The sequence below is a fragment of the Cotesia glomerata genome, linkage group LG10, assembly GCF_020080835.1.
Source record: "Cotesia glomerata isolate CgM1 linkage group LG10, MPM_Cglom_v2.3, whole genome shotgun sequence".
In the NCBI taxonomy this organism is placed as follows: domain Eukaryota; kingdom Metazoa; phylum Arthropoda; class Insecta; order Hymenoptera; family Braconidae; genus Cotesia; species Cotesia glomerata.
In genome coordinates this window covers 7,941,847-7,965,421 of record NC_058167.1, presented here as the reverse complement: position 1 = coordinate 7,965,421, position 23,575 = coordinate 7,941,847, and the positions used below count along the sequence as shown (strand labels likewise).

At 30.6% G+C, this 23,575-nt stretch overlaps 1 protein-coding gene across 4 annotated transcripts in view; it reads left to right on the top strand.

Moving 5' to 3' along the window:
* Positions 1–23,575, top strand: part of LOC123273198 (venom dipeptidyl peptidase 4-like) — a 158,043-nt gene that overhangs the window by 19,050 nt on the left and 115,418 nt on the right. The window contains exons 1-2 of one of the 4 annotated variants that reach the window (XM_044740522.1): positions 6,180–6,407; positions 10,307–10,418. The exons of 2 other annotated variants lie outside the window; for them this stretch is intronic. In XM_044740522.1, coding sequence (XP_044596457.1) covers positions 10,392–10,418 — 27 coding nt within the window. In that variant the 5' untranslated portion in view covers positions 6,180–6,407; positions 10,307–10,391. Of the gene's footprint in view, positions 1–6,179; positions 6,408–10,282; positions 10,419–23,575 lie in introns of those variants that run through there. One more of the 4 variants, XM_044740521.1, reaches the window with a different exon arrangement.

Below are 23,575 nucleotides of genomic sequence, written 5' to 3'. Positions count from 1 at the left end.
TAAGTAAATCTAAGCGTTGATCAGAGAAAACAAACAAAACAATTCAATTAAACAAATGAAACACAAACAATGACAAATGCACAATACAAGCATAACTTGTTGAAAGTCTTGATTAAACTTAATATTTAATTAAATTAACCCAAACATTAAGTTTGTACTTATATATAAGTCGCCGGTAAAAAACAGAGCAAATAAAAGCGTCGAGAGTTAGAAGCTGATTGTACTTAGAGGTACAACTGCAGTAGCAATTAATTACTAAACGCTGACTAGACTGGTAATGCTTAAATTACTTGATTGTAATGTAACGACATCAGCTATTCGTCTTTGTTGACGCAGCTTCTGTTCAAGTGGTTGGTCTTAACTTATATTACGTTACTCCGGGTCGATTTTGGCGGTCGTTCGAGAGACTAAAGTGTGAGTGTTCTTCAATGAAGAATCCACGGCATTGTGCGGGCGGATGGGTATCCTCATACTCACCCCAGTTCTGAATTCCATTTGACTTTATCGTCGACTACCGACTACTGACTACCGACTAGTCTGACCTCTCTATTCAACTTTCCTCTGCTAAGATAACACGCAATCGTCTGGAAAGATATTTCCCGAGACCGAGGACCGAGCAGAGAAGAAAGATATTATACATTCTCACCTTTATGTTTACTATCATACTTTTATGTCCCCATTTTGTTTTACTGTTATTAACTTACTATTGATAATAACAGTTGTTATTTTTTGTGAGTCAATAATATTTATAGTTTACTTTCGGGAGTTTATTTTTAAGAGTTTTCCAAATTAAATTGCTCTTCACTGTTTTCTAAATGCTTAGTTTTTTTTTTTTTTTTGTACTTTGTAAATATATTTTTATTCAATTTAATACTAACAACGTCTTTTAAATTTTATTTTCTTTAAGGGTCACAAGTCTTTGAAAAATATAAATTTTGCTGACTTCAAGCTCAATATTCCGCTTCAGCATTATTGAAAATAAAAATATCGTTGGTTATTCACAGAACATGTATTAAATTTTTTCTAAATTAGTGAAAACTCGAGACTTCAAAGATCAAAGGTCATTTTTGATCTTAACAAACTTCAAAGAAACGTTCTTGTTATTTATTTATGCTTTTATTAACAATATTAATTACAAGATATAATTATACACTTTTTCTCTTGGATTGGATTTTTATTATTATTAATATTATTCTTCAATAGTCATGTCTTGCGATTGAAAAAAGCGCAATTTCCATAAAATAGTTAATAATTATATTCAGCTAATGTAGAATCACTTAAAACACTACTTGCTTTTAGTCCATCATCAGAAAACTTTCAGCAGCGTAACTACCGGCATTATTACCGTCTCTGAAGGCTCTTGGAGCCTAAGTAAAGCAGTATACCGCATTTTTAACGACAATCGTAAGATCGGAAAACTAAACAAAAAAGCTTTTTCCATTAACTTGAAAAATCCATCCTCGATTTATATCAACAGCTTTTATCCCTTAAACTTTATTTTTAATAAAAATTAATTATAATATAAATAAAAATACAAACAACAATGATAATGGTAATGATAATGATGACGCAACGGAAAAGCTTTCAAACGGAACATGAAAGGTGATCATTTATTCGCTATATCTCCCCGGAGATTCCCTAAAATATTCATAAGCCGAAAGATAAAAAAGCAGCACAGGTTAGAAAAAACTAAAGAGGCACCGGGACAAAAAATAAAAAGGTTGGATAGGTTGTAGGTAGTAGGTTGTGTGTTGTAGATTGCAGAGTGTAGAGTGTATGCTATAGAATATCATGGGTACTCCCTAGAGCTTAAGTCTACGTGTACCTTACATTATAAATTCCCCGGGTCTATATGGAAGCTCCTGAAGAATACCTTCGTCGAGGCTGGGGGCTCCGCCATTTCTACGTGGTCAAAGCGTCCAGTAAATCCGACACGTAGGCTCATTTTTCGAGAGTATCTATTTCGAGTGACAATAAAATATTTTCTTACTGCTTGCTGTTTTGTTTAATACCCGGGCTTCGGAATTGATTCCACTTTTTTTATTAAAAAAAGCCAAAATTTTTATTTAACAATTTTTATAAAAAAAAGTAAGCGAGCTTTTTTTAAGTTTTTGATGGCCCATAAAACATCAGGAATATTTATACGGATTTAGTATCGATTTTATCTAAATTTATGTTTTTAGGATAAATGTGCGATAGAGTTTTAAAGTTTTTATTTCATTTTATATGAGAGAAGATATTTGAAGCAAACAAAGCGTCAGCGACAAATAATACGCGGGAAATTTAAATTTGATAATTTAGTTTTGGATAAAAGTTATTTATGACTGCCCTGGAGTGAACAATATTTTTGTTAAGAATATTTTATATTTTATCTTGACTTATTCATGAGTAGGTAAATTATTTATTTTTAAATTTTAATAAAAAATTTATGATAAGCGCTCGGAAAAAATCACGAAGCTCCGTAATTATTTGAATTGGTTTACATTTAATAGTGTAATAGTTTATTACGTTTTTTGATGGGTTTTTTTCCCTGATGACTGGTTTTAATTTATTTATAGTTTGATTTATATTGGCAATCCAGTCTAACACACTATTATTTAATTATTACTTTGCGATATTTCGCCTGTTTTCCTTACAGGCATCATCAGACATTTATTCAATTAATATTTCATACAATTATTTTACATATATCCAACGTCAACTGCAATTTTTACAATTTTTTACAATTAATATTCTAAATTTTTTTATATAATTTTAAAAAACTTTGTTATTTTTTATATATAAAAAACTTACTTGATAAGATGATTACATTTTAAACCTCAACAATTTGCAAAATTAGCAAAAATTAAAAAAATTTTTTTGAATATAATATAATATAATATAATATAATATAATATAATATAATAAATACACAGTCAATTGAGTAAAAAATTGGTAATAAAATGTCGAAAAAGAAAAAGAAAAAACCAAAAACAATAATAATCTAAAAACTATTATTGAGGTTTAAAATGTAATCATCTTATCAAGTAATTTTTTTATATATAAAAAATAACAAGGTTTTTTAAAATTATATAAAAAAATTTAGAATATTAATTGTAAAAAATTGTAAAAATTGCAGTTGACGTTGGATATATGTAAAATAATTGTATGAAATATTAATTGAATAAATGTCTGATGATGCCTGTAAGGAAAACAGGCGAAATATCGCAAAGTAATAATTAAATAATAGTGTGTTAGACTGGATTGCCAATATAAACCAAACTATAAAGTGTAATAGTTATTATAATTATATTAGTCACTATTGATAAATTGTATTAGATATTTGAATTACAATACAGAAGCATTGATGAAGCGAATTTGATCAAATTTCACGATCGTATTCATGTCGCCGCATTAATGGCTTCAATATCACTCCAACTATTAACTACCAAATTATTAAGTTCTACAATTAGGATTTAATAACCACAAGTTACAGGTCAAATAATTAACAACAATCAGAAACTAATGACCGATCATAATGATAAAGTTTGAAATATATAAATAAATTCGGTGAATAATTCAAGCTCCCATTGATTTATTGGGAGAAAAAGAAAAGTCCATAGCCGTAAAAAAAGTTTGTAAAAAGCAGCTCATCGATACGAGCTGCGAAAAAGTGTTAAGCTGGACCAGCAACCACGAACCTCGGGATTGCTTAGAACAGGATGAACCGCGATTGCTATTTCGGTCACGATTTGGGGCTTATTGCTTGCGATTTTACACGATCGCGGTCGCAAACCTGGGCACGGGAGCCCACTAAAATAAGTATGCTAAAAATAAAACCAAAACCAATAGAATAACAATGAAAATGCCCTAAAGTGTTGAAAAATCACCGAGAGACGCGCTGTTTACCTGACGACTCGGCTCCCGACCTACCCGCTACCGCCTCGGGCTTGTTTATCAACTCTATGAGTCTACACCACTCGTTTTGCCCTTGATACTCTCGGCGAGAGGTTATTCGTCAATTCAAGCACAATTGGGTCCAATTATAATTATAGAGATTCCTTTGGAGGGTTTAAAAGTAATTTTTGATAAGTCATTTTACAGATGATCAAATAATCACAATTTTTAAGTTTTAAAAAGTTTGGGTGGATCCTTCCAATGAGGATATAGAAATAAAAACAAAATTTACCCAAATCGATCAATAACTTCAAGAGTTACAGCACGAGCAATTTTTTTCAAAAATACACTTTCGATAAAATCGCGTTTAAACTTTCAGTACGATAAATAATTAAAGCTCTCGAATATCTAAAATAACTTTATAAATATTTTATAGTTTAATTTTTCTTCTTTAGTGCTCGTTTTTTTGAAATTTCTAAAGAATTTTTCTCCCTAATATCGTATATCATATCACTAAATTAACGATAGTGACTGTTATTTATTTTTGAATGTCTTGTCCGGTAGTTTGTAGCAAGTAGTTGGTAGTTAGTAGTCATGTAGCTCAGTCTCGAATCTGTAGTGTATATCGTATCGAGAGGAATCAAATATCGATTACGTACGCGGGCAATATGCAGTTTCTTGAGTGGGTTCTGGACGAAGTGCACGTGCGGCTATAAACCCGAAATTGGTTCCCTGATCGGCCAGACACTGACAACACTGTGTACCGAGCTTTACCTTCACTTTGTGTCTATATACCTTCTTGCTTTACACATATACTTGTTCCTGAGTAAACACCCGGTCTTACCGCTACTCCTGTAACATAACCTGTAACTCAGCTCCCCGCGATCAAAATCGAATCCAATTTCGCGAATTTTGCAATTACGGATTGCGGGCTGCGACTGATAATTCCACCTAAATAGATCCGTATTATTTCCAGAAGGGAACTCTCGAGAAGGGAAGACCAAATTACACTGAAAAAATATTTAAATACAGGCCTTTGATGTTGGTTCTCCGTAAAGTTAAAAAGTAATTCAATAGTCTCTAGGCAGGTGTCGAAAAATTAGCAGTAGTATGCGCTCCCTTTGAGGCCAGGGTGATCTGCCGGCGGCTGTTTGGTTCATTTGCTCTGCTCTGTATCTCCATAGTACTCCTCGTCTCTGCAGTACGTCACTCTTCTTCACTCTCTTTGGCACCCACAAGAACCTGCTCGAGGGCTTTTTGATCTTTTCGGCTTTCTAAGTTTTCTTCCTTACTCCCCCGCTCCCTTCTCTTATTCATGTATTACGTACTTTCTTTTGCCTTTCTCCGCTGCCCTTTTTTCAGCTTCATTTTTTTAATATTTAAATATTTTCCTTTTATTCTCTTGGAAAAATTCTTTATGGCCGATTTTTAGATCAGGTTTCAAATATTTTCCCAAAAATTTTTTTCTAAAAAAGTTTCAATTTAAAATTATATAAGCTTAAGATCTTAAATAAAAGTTTTTTCACTCGTACATAAACTCCTGGGTTACCAATCTACTAAAATATATATTTAAAGCGTCTCGTGAGCGACCTCGTCCTTAAACCCTTCATCTTAAGACTAGCAAGCTAAACTGTCTCCAGGTCTGCATTCAACAGGTACAGCATCGTCCATCGGAGTTTAAAACCTTTTTATTTTCCCATACTTTTTATCTTTCTTATACTTTTACCCACACATGAATCTTTACCTATATCTGTATACATTCATATGAATCTTTTGCATTCCACATATTTGGTAAATTCCTCGCGAATTCTATTTTTTTTTCTCATTCCTCCGTTGAAGGAACAATTTCTTCATTTTTAAAATTTTAAATTATCACTTAAAATTATCATTTTTCAATCATTAAATAAAAAAAATTTCAAAATATTAAAATTAATTTTTTTTTTAAATATTTTGAACCGCGATATTTATCTAGGAGACTAGATCTGCACATCAGATAAGCCGCGGTAGATTCTGAGGTCCTAAAACTGCGGAAATATACATATTATATTTTTTAACAAATAGGACTAAAACTAAAATTAAATACTGAGACACAACATCCATAACACATAATAATAATAGAGCTGAAGATGAAGATGAGTGTGTTCTGGTTTGTGCTTACTCGGTTCTATTCTCCAGCCTCCTCGTCTCTCACCATTCTCTCAGTTGGCTCTCTCGGTCGCTCGGCACTCCAATCGTGCAGAGCATGCAAAATCGACGCGCGGCACATCTCCAGCAACCAGCAACGAGCTACCAGCACTAGTTCTGCTCGCGGCTCCAGAGCTACAGCTTACTCCTACTCAGTTCTCTACCGGGCGTCGATGGTCGCGCATCGTTCGCGATTTCGTCAGCCGCGGTTATCGCGATTTCACTTTTAACTTTTGTTACTTTTAATTTTCATTAATTATTAATTTTCATTCTGTGCATTAGAGTTTGTCTGGTTTTGACTTTGATAGAATATTTTTTTTTAATTCCAGTGGCCAGTTGAATTTGTGGTAAATTTTGTGCAAAGTTCCACTAGAAATTTTAATCAATTTTTTTTTGACAATTTTTATTTTTTAAAAATAATTTTTTTCGAAAATGGAAATTCTGACCCGGAAGTTTTGGATCGGAAGGGTGGTTCGTGTCACGTGTGCGGCGAAATGTCAATGACACGTCAACAGCCGGAGTTACACGGCTTGATATTAAGATACACAAATAAATTCTTCTGTATATGTTAAATAAAAAAATAAATAAATATTGTATGATGCACAGATGATTGAATTGCTAGAAGAGAAATATTGTCGAGATGTATAAAGTATTATCGTAGTGTCGTCGTCGCAATGCAGTGCACACACCCACTTTAAAATACTGGAGTGCTCTTTTGGTTTTATTTATATTATTCTTCAACTTCACTAGTTTTTTTATTTCCATAGAGAAGGAAGAACCCTTCAGAATAAATTAAATCCACATGCTCTTATGTTAAATCTTTGATCAACTCGTGGTGTAATGACGTCTATTGTCTATTATTTCAGTCGTAATGAGAAAGTAGGCCCAATGTTAATTTCCTTATTTAACTGTTTGCGTTTATAATTGATATATTTAGATTTTGTCGGATTTATTTGGTTACGCTGGCTATTATCGGGCGTCATTCATGCAAATGACAGCTCAAGAAACTAACGCAAATAAATGTGTATCATATGACTGTATGTTTGGATTGCAGGCTATTTATCGACGATCTGAATTTTTGTAGACGAAAATTTATCGGCTTTGTTGATTATTGGGTCGAAAAAAATTTATTTGTTTGTTAAACATTAATGTCTTGTGATTATTTGTGTCGAGTTTATTTTTTTTTTTTAAATCTTACTTCTGACATTAATAAATAAATTATATATGTCTGGAGAAAGTTGATTGATTTTCAATGAATTTTTTTTATTTTTTCTGAATATTTTATAATTACTTCAATTATTTTTATTAATTTAAAATTACTGGTCTTTTACTTTTGCTGTTTTAGGATTTTTAATGGGTACGGTGATAGGTTCTGTTAATAAGTAAACGTGAGGTTAATTTACTATGTATATTGTAACGATTCACGAAAGAAATATATCACCCGGAGCCACGTGCACTTAGGACGGGGAGTTAGGTCGGAATAATGGTGTCCACTACTGCACTTTGGGTATCAGAGTTGAAGTTTAAAGGGTAGTAGTGGTGTAGAAGGCCCCGAAGATTTGCGAAGGGACACGAAGGAAATATTCGGGAAATAGAAAAGTGTGAGAAAAGTGCAAAGGGGCAATAAGCCTTCGTGAAGTCAGCGGGCCCGAGAGTACAGCTGGCCATGCTGACCTCGGGTCCTCTATCGCTTGGGTTTATTGCACATAGAAAAAAGAGTAATAAACAGGAAAGGTTTAAGGAAAGTTGTTGGGAAAAAACTCATGGGAAAAACCCATAAGCCGGAGAGAAAAGGCTCCGGATCTTAAAATGTACAAATATTTACAACTTAATCCTATTACCACTGAAAGTTTACAACTAAATTATTCTATTGAATTTACTACATTTTACAATTTCAAATCTTATTTGTAGCCTAAATGTCTAACAAAATAATTATAATTTTAACTAAATTTTTACTAATTTTTAAATAATTTTAATGTCAGCGGTCACATGACCGCCACACTGTAAAAAGTTTTAATAAAAAAAAATCAAATTGAAAAATCTAACTTTTAAATACATAAAAAGTATTTATTTTTTAAAAGTATCTATAAAGATAAAAAATTTTAAACATATTTTTTATCAATATTTTTTATGTATTTCAATTATAGTTCAAATAAATACAAAATTTGGAACAAAGTTTTATTTTTACCGTACATTTTACTCAGCAATTTATAAAAAAATCTCGAAGACATATAATTTATTTTTCAATTGTAATTCTTAGGTTTTGCACAAATAAATATTTATTCGGCTCATCGGATTTACGTAAGACCAAAGCAATCGTTGCATAATTACCGCGTAAAAAGCATAAAAGAATAAATATTTAATAATATTGTTGTTTATCGAGTAGTGTGACGGATTGAGGAGCGATAAATCCGGTGCCTGACACCACAATAACAGGAGCTACTTGATGTGATGTCTGATGATAACTTGCGTGTGCGTTGACTAGAGCAAATTGACGGCAATTGGGAGTAGAGATGCTTCCTTATATTATATTTTATCGCGTCTCTTAATCCGGTGTCAGTAAATTTGCGTTATCAACACTTGGTGACATTGACGAAAGGTCAAAAAATCAATTTGAAAAATATTTACAATGCTGGATTATTTATTACAATTACTGTTTTGAAGCTATTTTTAGAAATGAGTAATTTATTCAGGTATTAGAAAGTGAAAGCGAGAAACCGGTTGTTCAAGGACAACAAAGAGTTCAATCGGCAATAGTAGTAGGTTTTTAAACTTCTAAAAGATTTATTCGATTTGAATCCCATTCTTCAGAGCTCCTTGGTATTTTTATCACTGTTTTCATTCTATTCTGCAGACTAGACTACGGACTGACTCTTGCGATAAAATAATCTAGACCGGAAGTAAAATTGTAACGCCTAACAAGGGGATCGTTGTTACATTTTATTCAGCCGAGGGTCGTATTGGGTTTGTGTCACGTGAGTAAGGTCAGTAACAAGGCTGATTTCTCACTCGCTTACTCTCTCTCTCTCTCTCTCTCTCTCTCTCTCTCTCTCTCTCGTATTTACATTCAAATTCTTCAATTTATCTCACTAGTCATCATAAAAAATTATTTTATGTCCAGAAAAATAATTTAATTTAAACCAAAAAAATATTTTTTAAAGATTTGAATTATTTTGGAGCCAAGCAAATTTTTTTGTACATTAATATAATATTTTTTATACTTTAATATATTAATTTTCCCGATTGGCGAGATCAGTATACAATTATAATATTGTTACCGAACTTTTAGTATCAAAAGAATTTGTTTGCACAGAATGAAAAGCTCTTGATTGGAAACTAAACCGCGTTAATTATTGAACAAACTGAAGTTTCGACCTGAATGTTAATCATTAAACTTGCAATTAAATTAAAACCCTATTACTGAATTTTATTTAAAATGAATTTTTCATGAAAGTACTTGAATAACTTGATGAATTTTTCTAATATAAATTAAAAAGTTCTTGATTAAAAACCAACCCGTAGTTCATTAATTCAAAGGTAACTTAATTTTAAATTGAATTTTTTTAATAAACCACAAATTGATAAAACAGAAATTTCCATTATAAAAATTATAACAAGAGGCCAGCTAATTATTGAAAGAACGTAAATCCTAAAGTGCAATTTGTTTTATTTTGAGTACATAATTTTTTCCTGTCAATGTCACATGCACAACGACATGATTTTTATATTCGATCGGAATACATCTTCGTCAAAGTCAGGAGCAACTGAAATAGTGACGGGTCTGATGCTTCCTCCCTTGGCCTCCTCATCCCACCCGAGGTATATAGTTACGTCCAACACATTTATTTTGAGCCCCTCTGCTCGCCGCGTTTGTAATCCGTTCTCTCGTTATGCACACCCTCAGCGCTTTCATCCTGGATGTGCCAGGCTATTGCTATTGCTATTACTATCCAGTGCCTCTTTGCCTCCATGTACCTCCATATATACAACACTATCACAATTTATACATATCCACCCCGTGGAACTCTGGCTGTTATGAATTTCCATTTAAATACAAAATGATATTGCGCTTTAAATTAAATACAAGTTATACACACGTGAAGCTTTATAAAAAAAAAAAAATCTACTGAATTTTATTTTATTTATAAATTGGCCGGTTTTATTTTTTGACACCTCTAATTAGTTTTTTTTTTTTAATACCTTGATTTCTACACAAACAAAGGAACCAGACAAGTGTTATTTTCAGTGCTGGTGGTTGATTGTGAATGAAACAAAATAAACAAACAAACAAACAACATTTGAACAAAAGGAGAAAAACCTAAAGCGTCATCATGACGGAGGGAGGCTTCAACGTCAGTGTAAGTTTTAAACTTTTCTGGTAAACTTTTTTCAGAAACTATAAACTCCGCGTTTTTTATTCTATTGGTCGCACACATCCTGGGAATATTTAACTTCTGCTTTTTTCTTCGAGGATCCGAGTCTTCGATTCAAAGTGTTTGATCTGTACTCTAGTTAAACCCAGGAAAGTGCTTAGCCAACATTTTTACAGGTTCAACCTTAACTGTTTTTCCGAATTTTTTAGAGTAGAAAAAAAAAATAAAATAGAATGTTTTTTTTTTTTTTTTTTTTAATTGGTTATTGAGTGAAGGTAGATTCAGCTCGACCTTTAATTTCTCGATTTTAATAATAGTCTATAGACTGAGGTTCGGAAAAAGTATACTTATATATAGAGAAGAATTATTATATCGAAGAACTGTAAGAGAAAGAGAATGTACGCCGGCCTTGTAATCCCGAGGTAATCTTTTTCCGTGTCGAGTCAGAGAAAGTATGGCCTAATTTTATTATACCAATTGCTTTCAGTTCTCTTTTTATTTATTTTTTAAATTCAATCAAATGGTGTCGTATTATTTGTCTTATTTATTTATTTGCGGTAATTCTTATTGGAAATTAATGTCCGTGAGAATTAATTTGTATGATATTTTAAAAGAATTATATTAATGTTTCCAAATATCGATTTTGTCAATGGAATATATTTTAAATAAAAATTGGGATTCGATTTCTCCCTTTTGATTACAATCAAGTGCAAAAAATTTTCGGTGATTGATTTAGTAAATTATCGACTTATCGAGAATCACTTATTTATTTATTTGTAAAGAAACGCCCTCGGCAATTTACAACAATATGTTACATTTTCATGTGTAAAATGTTTAGTAATGATTGTATACAATAAATAGCATTTGTAAAGAGAAAATAGATTTATGAAATTTAAGAAATTTTTTAAAAAATTTGAAAGAAGAGAAAAACAAAACGAAAAAAAAATATTTTTATAGTAGTTGATAATTGATAAACGCAAATTGATAGTTTATAAAATATATAATATAATGTATTATAAATGATACTTATCAAAAATAAATTTTTAATTTTTTAAAAATTAACCACAACAACACTCAACATTTAGTTTGTTGAAATGCCTTTATGTTAGCGTTTACTCGAACCTGGCAGTTCACTTCTGCGTCCAACTCTATATAAATGTTTTCCAAGAGTTAAACCCTGGACTCGCAAATATAAACTCATATTTTTATCATATCATGCCATCCAAATTTCCTCTCGTTCATTTTATTATTTTTATTTTATACGGCAACATTCTCTCCAAGTACTATAAACACATTCATTATTAAGTTGTATTAATTACGGCGCTTGACGTAATGCAAACATTGTTATAAAACAACATTTGCCAATTAATTATTTAATAATATTAATATGAAAATGGTATTTTACATTAAACATACACATATTTTGGACTTAATTTTACATTCACCCGAAAATTTACACGGTAATAACTCTATCAATAATCATAATTACCTTGCTATTTAATTATTAATTAAATTGTTTGACAAACAAAGTATTTTTAACATCTCTTTCAAACTTTGTGTTAAACAAAATGATTTGTTAATAAATTGCTTTGTTATAAATTAATAATTAATAATTAATAATTAATTAAAATCTCTGCTTTGGAATCCGTGTTCATTGAATTACTAGCTTATTAATAAGCAAATAACGTATCAAAGTGCAATTTAATTATACTAAAAGCCACAAGAATTTTCAAATTTCCCTCTAAAATAACTCCAACTCACTTGTAATTATATTAAAACTAATCCATGTGTATTGATCAGCATGAAGTTTGAGATTACAAACTTATAAGTGCAATCAAATGAAATTAACATCGTTTATTTTGAACTGGAGGTTGTCCCCGCGCTCGCGCCGGCGTTTCGATCGCTAAGCGAAAATTTTCAAGCTATTCCGAACCAATAGCGAGCGCTGACGTCATGATTAACCAATGAGCTACGAGAATTCTAGACTAAGTTCAGTTTAGTTTTAATTTTCAACTTTAGCGTGAGTTGTCGATTAATTAGCTGAAAGTGTTCTTTCCGGAGAACATTAAAGGCCAGCGCGTGATCTCGGGTCAACACTCTTGACCTGTGATGTTAGTAGATAACCAGGTCTAATTAGATCATTAATTTCCGCGAAATTGACATTGATCTCGATAAACCCAGTAGTTGATAAAAATTTTAATATTTTTTTTTTTTACTTCAATTCATTAAAGAAAAATTAAGTTTCAATAAAACCGGATTTATCTGATACTTTTTTTCCCAGTAAAATTGAAAAAATATTTTTTTTAATTGACAGGGAATGTTGTTGAATAAAAGGTAGATTTTTAAAAATAAATCGATGCACAAAAAAATTTCTTTTGTTAGCGAGAAATAAATGTACGGATATAAATAACCCGACTAAAACCTTTTTTAGTTTCACATATTTCGAATATCACAATTAATCGTATAGTAAATTTTACTGTCGATCAATATTCAATTTCCGAAAGAACGAATGCAGAATTTAATTATTAAAAATTTTTCTGTGAAAATATTTATCTTCAATCAACCGAAGTTAGTAATGAAACTTAATATTTCTCAAACTCACACTATAAGTTTGGTATCTAACTATATACTTAAGTATATAAAATTTGATTATGGCGAAAAATTCGCGGCGGAAACTATGCAGAATTTGCACGGTAGAGCGTCTACTACAGTGTCTCATATTATTCATTTATTTACTTATTTTTTCTCTAGCGTGTGCTCATTTACTTGGTTGTTTATTATATTTCATTCATCTTGTGAAGAGTATCACGTACAAATTCATGGCATGTGATATCCCCATACTTGTTATAAAAATTACAAACAGTGAATGTCATGTTATTAAAACTGGCAACACATAGCATCGGGTTTTTCATTTTTAATGAAAACATAAATATTAAATACCAACAAAACGACTTGACACTAAAAAACATTAGAAGATCGTCATTAAAAATTACATTTTCTTTGATGTAAAACAGTAATTTCTCCTTTGAAAACTTAATTTTATAAAAGTAATACCTTTACTCTTAGTCGCTGGCACAAAGTAACCTACGTAAGCTTTTAATCGAGTTTTACTTCCTCGGGAAAATAAATTTTTAAATTACTATTTCCCAAAGCCACTTTATTAATTCTAACTATTTTATATCTTTCGTATAATTATTTTTTTATTATCACATTAAAACCCATTTTTAAATTTTTCGTTCCAAAATTTTATTATTTTACTATCTGCGAATAAAAAAAATGTACAAGTAAAAAATAAAATTTTATCATTAAATTAACGAAATTGAAGAGGAACATTTTTAATCTCGTTTCTACGACTTAGATTTACTGTGAATCGAATGGTAGTCATTTTTCACATGTCGCATTATCCGTATGACTGTCATTCCCAGCAAAAATTTATATCTTTTATCGGGGGATAAAGTTAAATAAAAACAATGTTTATCAGTAATTAAATCTCATGATTAACTTATATACACACATAGAAGTATGTACGAGTGTGGAAACGTAATTCGTTTGATAAAAGACCGAGAAAATTTCAATTAAAAAATATCCGCGATAATTGCCACTCGGAAAAAATTGATGATAAGACAAAATTTACACATCAAGGGATCAACTATTTGAACTATCTCTTGACGGCTTTGAAGGGTTATTACGCCCCGCTCGTAATTCTAATTACTAATTACAAACTTGGGGATGGTACTGAGATCAAAACATGTGTAATTAAACTTGGATTGTGAACTAGCTTTTGTAACTTATCCATTTATATTTATGTCCAATTTATATGTTTACTTTAACGCTCTTTCAATCGCAGGAGTAAATTGAAATTTATTATTATTATTATTATTATTATTCTGTGAATTTTTTAATATAAAACTTCCTATTAAAATTTCAGCCATTTTATATATTAAAAAAAAATTAGTATGTAACTTTATAAAACGCGTTGTTATATTACGTAAATTCGATTTGATATGTTCAATTGCCTGGAAAGCTCAAAGTTGCTCGATTAATTAATTTAATCGTATTGATAAACACAAAGTAATTAAATACCGTTCGTTGGTTTAGAGTTGTTTGGTGTCAAATCGGCGATCGCCAAATGAACAGTTCAGTGTAATAAGCATTATAATGTGCTAAAGTATGAACTTGATTGGCAAACATTTCGAAAATATTTTAATACCTGTGGGTAGTTAAATATATAATAATATTATGTGTATTATGTTTCCTACTTACAACAAACTGGTACTAAAATTACGAGCAGCAAAGTTTGTATGAATCAGAGCTTACTGAGTTTGCTCAAGTTTTGGCTGTCAAAAGTTTATTTTACATGGTGAAGTTGTTTGCTTTTGGTTTAATTTATTCAATTATCGTTAAAAGTTATATTATATTAAATATTAGTTAGAAATACATACATAGGAAAAAAATGTCCTATAAAAAAATTTTCCGATAAGGCTAATTAAAAAATCTGATGGGAAATAAATCAAAAATAAATTTTTTATATATTTTAAAAGTTAACTCCCTCGAAGGGAAACAATCAGCAACCATGCGCCCTTCATTGGAGTTTTCCAAAACTATTTTTGATAGAAAATTGTACAAGAACTTTTAATAATAATTAAATAAAATTGTAAAAATTAAAAAATGCAATAAACTTTAATTAACATCTCTCATTGAGTGAAAATAAATTAACTTTTTCACATATTGAATCACCAATTAAATGAACACAGCATTTAAAATTAAATATCGAACCCGTTTATTTTTCAATGATTAAATTTTGAATAGCGATATAAATTTTCCGGAAGCTACAGCATACACTCCATCCCAAATGTATACAAAAGGTCTATCAATAAAGCGAAAGCTAATTTATGATCGATAAATATCATTAAATCGTGATAAATAATTCCGAAAGATAATTAATATCCAATGAACTAGCGGAGCTCCCAATTAATTGATGTCATATCTAGATAAATATTTGGAATCGCTATTTAAACAGCGTCGATGAAATTTCATTAATTAGGGTATTTAATTCAAAGAGAACGCGTGATAATTAGTTATTCGGTGGGAAAAAGAAGGAGGATCGAAAATAATTATAATTTTTATTTCAATAAAATATAAAAAATTGTTCATTATTTTGGAAATGTTTTACTGTCTGGGTAATTTTAAGGGTAACGTTAATTGCCGGCGCGGGTAAAAGAAAAATACTCGGTTTGTGTGGAGAATATAAATGGGCAATAAAAGCTCATAAAGGTGAAGGGAGTTTTTAAATGGAAGATAAATTTTGTTTTCAACGCTGACAAATAATTCTATTTATTTATTTATTAAAAATAATTTTTTCTCGCTTCTTTCAATTCTTCTTCCTGTTGTGAGCTATTGAATTAAATGGTTTGATAGATTAAATAAAAATGAAAGGAAAAAACGGGATAAAATAGAGTGGGAGTCATTGAAGCGTGTCGCCGAAAAGTTATAGGAGGACAATGAAACTAAGGGCGATGACTTTGTTGTTCTTGGAACCGTTTTTTACCGAAACCGATCCTATATACTATCCCATCTATCCGAGCTAAGTTTTAACTTAAAGTTACTTTTATAAATATATAAACCAGGACGGGAAAAACAATGTAATGCAAGTACCCGTACCGCGGATATACGGCAAAATAAGAAGAGGTATTATGTATGTATTTTTAGTGAGGGTACGTGACGATGCGCCGGTTCACTCAGATATTGAGTTACATATTCCAATAACAATATTTATGGTGATACGTGAGAGTTATTTATAACTAAACTAAACTTTCAATTTATTCATTGTTTAGTACTTTTGTTCCCAGAGAATCGGGTTACTTTTGAATTTAACAGTCCACGGATATTGGTTAAGTTTTCGAGAGTAAATTTTTAAATTTAAATTTATTTGAAAATACAAAACTTTGTGCTCTTAAAATTACTCATTTCTGATGAGTGTTTTTATGATGATGAAACAATCATATAATTTTCAAGTTTTGATATTATTTTGTCTTATATTTTTGTTTAATAGTTAATATTTTAATTTTACTGTTGTAAATATACTTTCAAAATAAAAAAAATTTGATTTTTCGAAATTTTCTCAAAGATTTCTCCTTAATTTTAATGTTGAAAAATAAAATTTTATGACTTCCACTGTTGACTATTTCAGTACATAATTCTTTGAGTAAATAAAATTTATTTTGGTCATTACGTTCCAGGAATTAATCGTTGCGTGGAAAATAACAAACTCTTTAATATCGCTGTTAGACGTTTATTTAAGAAATAAAATTTTTAGCTCTGTCAGGAAATGTATAAATTATCGGAGATTAATTATTTTACTTTTCTGCTCAAAATTTATTGGTTTTTTTTAAACTATTAAACTTTTTGAGTCTTTAAACCAAAAATAAAAATTACAATTGTACCAAAATTTTCTTAATTTTAAAATTCAACTTGGCAGATCTTGCTTACATTATTTAAATGCCAACTATTTTACAATAAAAATTATTCAAAATAATGTAAATAAAATCGATGCAAATTATTCACTGAGTTAAAACTCTGGTAAAAAATACACTTGTAAATTATAGAATTTGCATAGAGAGCATTTATAATGTCGACAGGATCTTAGAGGAAGGAGCGAATATCGCGGTCGCGGTCTCTAGACCAGTTTCTTCCTGTCGCAGGTGTCGTTTTTAACTGGCATATTATGCACAATATACTTTTGAAACCGAGAAACATTGAGAAAAGAATGAATGGCTTTTTTAAGCGACTCCCAGTTACTTTAGCACCATATTCCCGTAATTTTTTACCCACGGTGAATCATTTGTATGAAACTCCTCATTTATTTTCACAAATTAAACATGATAAAATTTGAATTTTCATCTCTTGCATTTTTTCTAAAAAATTTTATTATTATTTTTAATAACTTTTATTTCTATGTAAATTAATTTCGAGAAACTTTTAATGAAAATAATGAATTAAAGCTTCTATTGCGGTAAAGAAGTTATGAAATACTGATAAGAAGTCTTTTGTGTTGTTATGTACGGAATGGGTTATGGTAGTTACGACGAGTATTTACTTGAATAGAATATGTGCATGAATATTTGTAAATTAATGGAGATTAGGGAAGTTTCCAGTGTTTTAAGGGTGGAAATGTTGGAGAACTTCCACTAGGAAAGAGTTAATCTCATTTTGGGTGGAGCTTTTAGTAGCATACACTTTTACAGGCTTGCTAGCCGTTTATCACGTTAATGTTCGACTCTCCTACTGTAATAGTTGCTATTCATTATTTCATTTTTATATTTTAACCCAAAAATTATTGAGCAAGAAATTTTCAATTGATCAAATATCAGTGCGAGGCATTTGAAGTTTGAATAATTTTTTTTGCAAAAAAAAAAAAACTATGTTCACTACAATAAAGCAAATCTTAATAAATATTAAACTTCTGATAAGTGAATAAATCAAGGAACTGGAGCTCAACTTGCTCACGTCATTTAGTAGTTATTCTGCGTATTACAGCGGAATAAAAAATTTAAACATGACAAGACGTGGTACTGAAAGCACTTGCAGGTGAGAAACTTCTCGGTATCGCGTTTAAAGTGCCTCGCAAATGTCGTTATCTACGACGTTTTACGCTTCAAATTCAACGAGATTATTTTTTCAACTTGATTTTATTTTACTACTTTCTACGGCACGGGTTGATGCTTCCGCTACTTTTATACCCTCCTTTTACAATATTTTTTTTTATTTTTTTATTAATTTATACACACCAGCATCATAAAAACTTAAAAAATTTTAAAAAACACTCTTCTCAAGTTTACAAACTAAATTTATTTATTTTTCAAAGTAATATAAATTGAAGATAAAAACGGTGTGACGTATTTAAGAGTTCAGCTGAAAACTTTTCGAATTATTTTAAAGAATACTTCTTACTATTTAAGTTATTTTATTTATTTTTATCTTTATAACCGTATATACATAATAATAACATCCACACCCGTACTCGATCTATGTGTTGTTATAAATTTATCGGAGCTTTTATTTTCCAGAAAACAAACAATAGAAAAAATACAGGAACAAAACAATTGCTTCGACAGTAATCGGTTTATCGGTAAAGAGATATAAGAGTTGAGTGTACAAACTTTCTCATTCATCGATTCGGGATCGGGCAAGTAAAGCTCTTATGTACTGGCCACGGGGGAGGAAGGACGGATCCTTTTCTCGATATCCCCGAAACTCTCTCTGTACTGCACTGTTATAGTCTGTACTACTCTGTACTCTACTCTGGTGACTTACGATCCGGTATATCCGCGAAAGTCCGCCGCGATAACCGCACACGTGAATTTCGCCCTCTGCGGAAGTTAAACCAGTCGGTTTGCATTGCATTAAATATTACCAGCCCGATACAAAATTTATTTCTCCTTTGAAATATTGCCTTCGAGTAGTTTTTATGTACTTTTCAGATAAAAATATTTAGTATGATTTTTTCCGGATAAATGAGATATTTCTTTAAAACTAAAATTTATTTTTTATTATAATTGATAAGTTTAAAATTGATTGAATGAGAAATTCGCTAGATCTAGCCAATTTATTTTATATCTTATAAGGAAAAGTTTAACTTTCAGCTTTTTCTTTTAATTTTAAATTCGTGGATTAAGTTTAAAGCTTTCTCGTGGACTTATCATGAGACTTTAGCTTTCCAGTCGACTCTATTTGATGATTTTTTATTGTTAGGCTCATTTAGAAAAGGATAAAGTTTGCTTCAAACGTAAGCTGTTATTTGAACCTTCGCAAGCTTATTTTATGATTTCAAAGATACTTTTATACTGAATTTCATCCTATTGCAAACATTCTAGTAAATTCATGATCAATTGTTCAATATAAAATTTGTAGAAAATTACATCTCGAAATAGCAGAAAGGAAAATTTTATTTTTTACGTGAAAAGGTCAAAAGAAAGTATCTTTTACCCAAAAAATATTTATTCAAGTTAAAAAATTGCTAAATTATTAAATTATAAATTAATAAATTTTTTTAAATAAATGAATTAAGAAGAATTTAATTTTCTAAATAAAAACATCAATAATAATGTGAAATTACCTTGTTAGAGAAATTTTTGACTACTGTTGCAGTTAATTGATCTAATTGTTCAAATTTACCGTGAAAACACAAGCTTATCAAATATTTATCACGTAACAATGTTAATTACCAGTGGAATTAACAAATCTACCGAATCATGAATTATGAGTTATTATAAACTTAAATAATCGATATTCCGACGAAATTTGTTGACCGTGTAGTGAATTTTCCTTGCTCATGACTCATGACCTATTAAATTTCTCTCAACATCTAATTTCACCCATACACAGTACAAAGCATGGATAAATAAACCATCCAAAATTATGTTTATCAGAGTAAAAGCAGAAACTAAAATATGCTAATTAAACAAATTTATTTGCATTGACCAGGGCTAATTATCTCTCGTATTTATCCACCGGATGCCACTTATTCAACATCAATAATTGGCAATACCGTCGATCGTCATAGTCACTAAAAATCGCACACGCTCGTCCGCTAAAAATACATGTCCAATTTCAAAATAATCTGCTGTAATAATTATCATCATTATTACTTACATTCAGCCAAAACTCCTGATTAATTTCATTGTAATTTTTACACTCTAGAACAAACATCAAATTTTGTTTACATACCACCAATTATTTTCACAAACCCCTCTTTTATTATCATATTTTACTCACGTTCAAATGAAATAATATTTGCATTTAAATACCTTGATATTTTATTTAAAAATACAACTTTTATCAAAATTTTACCGAGTAGTTGGCGCGAGCTACCACCGGGTCTCTAAAGCGAATTTGAACTAATGAAAATCATCGACCGATAATTAATAATGAAACGATGAGTTAAAGCGATGTTTACGTCTTAGCAAGTTACAAATCTTTGGTCTAGATTACTTGGAAAGACTAGACCAATCGAATTTTCATGAGGTTGCTGACGCCTGCAGTCTACAAGACTACCATACTGTCTACGGTCTACCATTACCGCAACCCAGACATACGGTAACTGCAGAGAACAACCTCTTTATACGGTACTAAAGTTCCAACTCATTTTCAATTATCATTTTTTATTTATTATCATCAGTAATGTGGTTTGTCTAAGCGAATATTACTCAAAGTTATCAATAAAATATTCTCGGCAAATATTCAATTAGATAGTTCAATATCTCTTGATAAAGTCAACAAACATGCAAAATTTCTGACTGCTGGTGTATGATCAGGGCGAGAAAGGCTGAGTGGTTTAACCAAGAGAAGCTTGAAAGCATTCAATTCAGTGTGTCCACACATCAGAGTACAAGCGATTCCAGCAGTTTCTACTTCTTAAACTTACAAACTTGCAACAGCAGAAGTACTTGCTTCTGGAACATCAAATCTCCCGACTGTTATCTCTCTCTGTTGCTGTATCTCTCTTTATCTGCTTTCGTTATTCCTTTCGCCCTTAACCCTCTTTAAGCCGTGGATAATTGGATTTCCGAGATTATTGTTTCTGTCGAGATCGGCAGCTGATTCTGAGCTTTGCTCAGGTAGATCCTTCTGTTCGCATTCAGAGCTCCGAATAGAGAAATGGATACTGTACAGATATCATTCTTTTCGGGTTTACTTGATTACGAGTACAAAATTCCACTAGCAAATTATTTTTTACTTCAATTGTTATTTTTATGTCAAGTTTTTCAATCCAAATTTGGCTTGAAATGAGTCATTTTTAAGAATTTTATAATTTTAAAGTTTTAATATTACTTGATTTAACTTTAACATTGAGGTGTACTAAAACAATTTTTGCTCAGAAAATGGCAGAGAAGTGAAGGTTTTTCTCGAACTACTCTGCCTCTAGCTACAAAAATGATGCACTTGTAATCTTTTTTTATTGATGTCAAACATGAAAAAGTTGCTTTCTATTTCTGACATATGCGGCGGAAGCATAAACCTTTAAAATGATAAAAAAGAATAAAATTAAAAGGAAAGTAAACTCATCAAAAAAAAGTTTAGATTTTGCTATTTTGTCGGACATTTGTTCGATCTGACCTGTTATTTACAGGAAATTCTTAAAAATTTGACTTGTAGTCTAGCATTATTTTGCATATTTATAAAAGAAAAACAAATTTTACCTAAAAGTAACATTATTATCTCGGTAAACAAGAATAATTCAATGATATAAATTACAGTAGAAATACAATTCACTTGAGATTAGTCACGTTGGGTAGGAGCGAAACGTGACAGCCCATGTCATAGAAATGAGCAGTATTGAATAATCTTAATTTATCAAATAATAAATAATAAAATTATTGTGTAGCGGGTACACTCTTTGAAACCACTCGGGAACAGATACAAATACAGGAGTACAGAAACACAGAAAGGAGGATAATTGAATTATTAAATGAACGCTCGATATTGAGCAATCGTAATAAAATGAAAAATAGGAATACTTTCTCGGTATTCATGGAAGATAAACGAAAAAAGAGAAATCTTTTTGTCTTTTATTGAAATTTTTATATATCTCATTTATCACCGTACACATGGAAAAAAATAATGTGTGGAAGAAGAGAAATGCGAAAAGGGAAGACACAAAATAAAAGTATAAAGTATAAATAAAAAAGGAGCAAAAAATATATATCGCTTTCTCTTATATTCATTCAGAGTTCAGAGTTATTTTTTCCCTTTCTTTTGTTTGAAACTGAGGCCGCGGTGACGCAACAATACTCGGTCTTGCCAATATTTATTGCTCTCGATTTTACGCGCCACAAACAACTGGAGGTGAATAAAAAATATTTTTTTAAACTTCACCAGAAATAATGTTCAGATTATTTTTTACGTCCCCCTTAAAACTGGGATTGAGTTTAATAATAATTATAGCTCCTAAAATAGTAATAACAATAATAATAATACTACAGGTGTATTCGAAAAACGACTAGAGGGAAGTAACTAAGAACTTCTTTCATTAAGATGTTTTAGTAAGAAAAGATTACATCCTCGCTTTTTCTCAAGGTCTTTTTTATTTCTTAACTATTTTTCCTCTTTGTCCGCTGCGTATTCTCTAGTTCTTTTCGAGGAGCTTACAAATAAATCCTCGGAACGGCCTACTTTCTTGTTCCTGTCAACACACTTCTTCCTTCAATATTTCTCACACTTTTCTCCAAGATTTAATCTCCCGTTACCAAGGAGATTGCTGCAATATGCACTTTATTTTTTATTTAATCTTACACTCAACGACTTTTAGATTACTCCAAGTCTTAAATATTCATTACAGATTATTCATTACGTTTGAAGTAACTTAATTATTTATTAGATTGTTGAATAATCAATATAAAAGCCGTAAAAAATTCTGTGAGAGACGTCAATAGCGCTTTGAGTGAAGTTCAGCTCAAAAGAGCTGCGCGTGCGCAAGTAGAGGGGAGTGCGAGTGGTGGGAGAAGTCGCTGGGTATCGAAGCGTCTAGTCTTTAGTCGACTATCTGGAGAAGTACGAGCACCAGCAAATTTACGTCAGTAATTCTTATAATTAAATCACAAAAAAAAAAATACTTTTTAAGTATTTTAAAGTAAATAAACTAATTTTAATATTTCTATCGCAATTTGAAAAATAAACATCATAAAAAAGTTTGAGCTTTTATTATTATTTAAATAAAAAGAAAAAAGGGACGCAAAGACCAAAAATTGAATAAGTAGATAAATAAAATGGCCATTGAATAGAAATTTTTTTTAGTATAAAAGATATTATTCGGTTAACTGACATTCAATGGGAGAACTTCATTCAGAAAAATTTCCCGGATTTGCTCGATTGTTCCCTCAGGCTATAAATCACTGTGATGGATCCCATTTAACTTTAGGACTTTATGAAAAAGTAAATAAACAAGCGTATAGATAGAGTTTCAATAAATTAAGCTTAAAAAATACACGCGATTGAAATTCAATCAGGATTATGGAAGCTGTTTTTTAGTTATAAAGTGCAGTGGGATTGGTTGATATGATATTGTCGAGAAGGATGTAAGATAGATATTGGTAATGACAGGAACCCGGTCTTATTGAATGTGGTGTAGGAAGGAAACAATTACT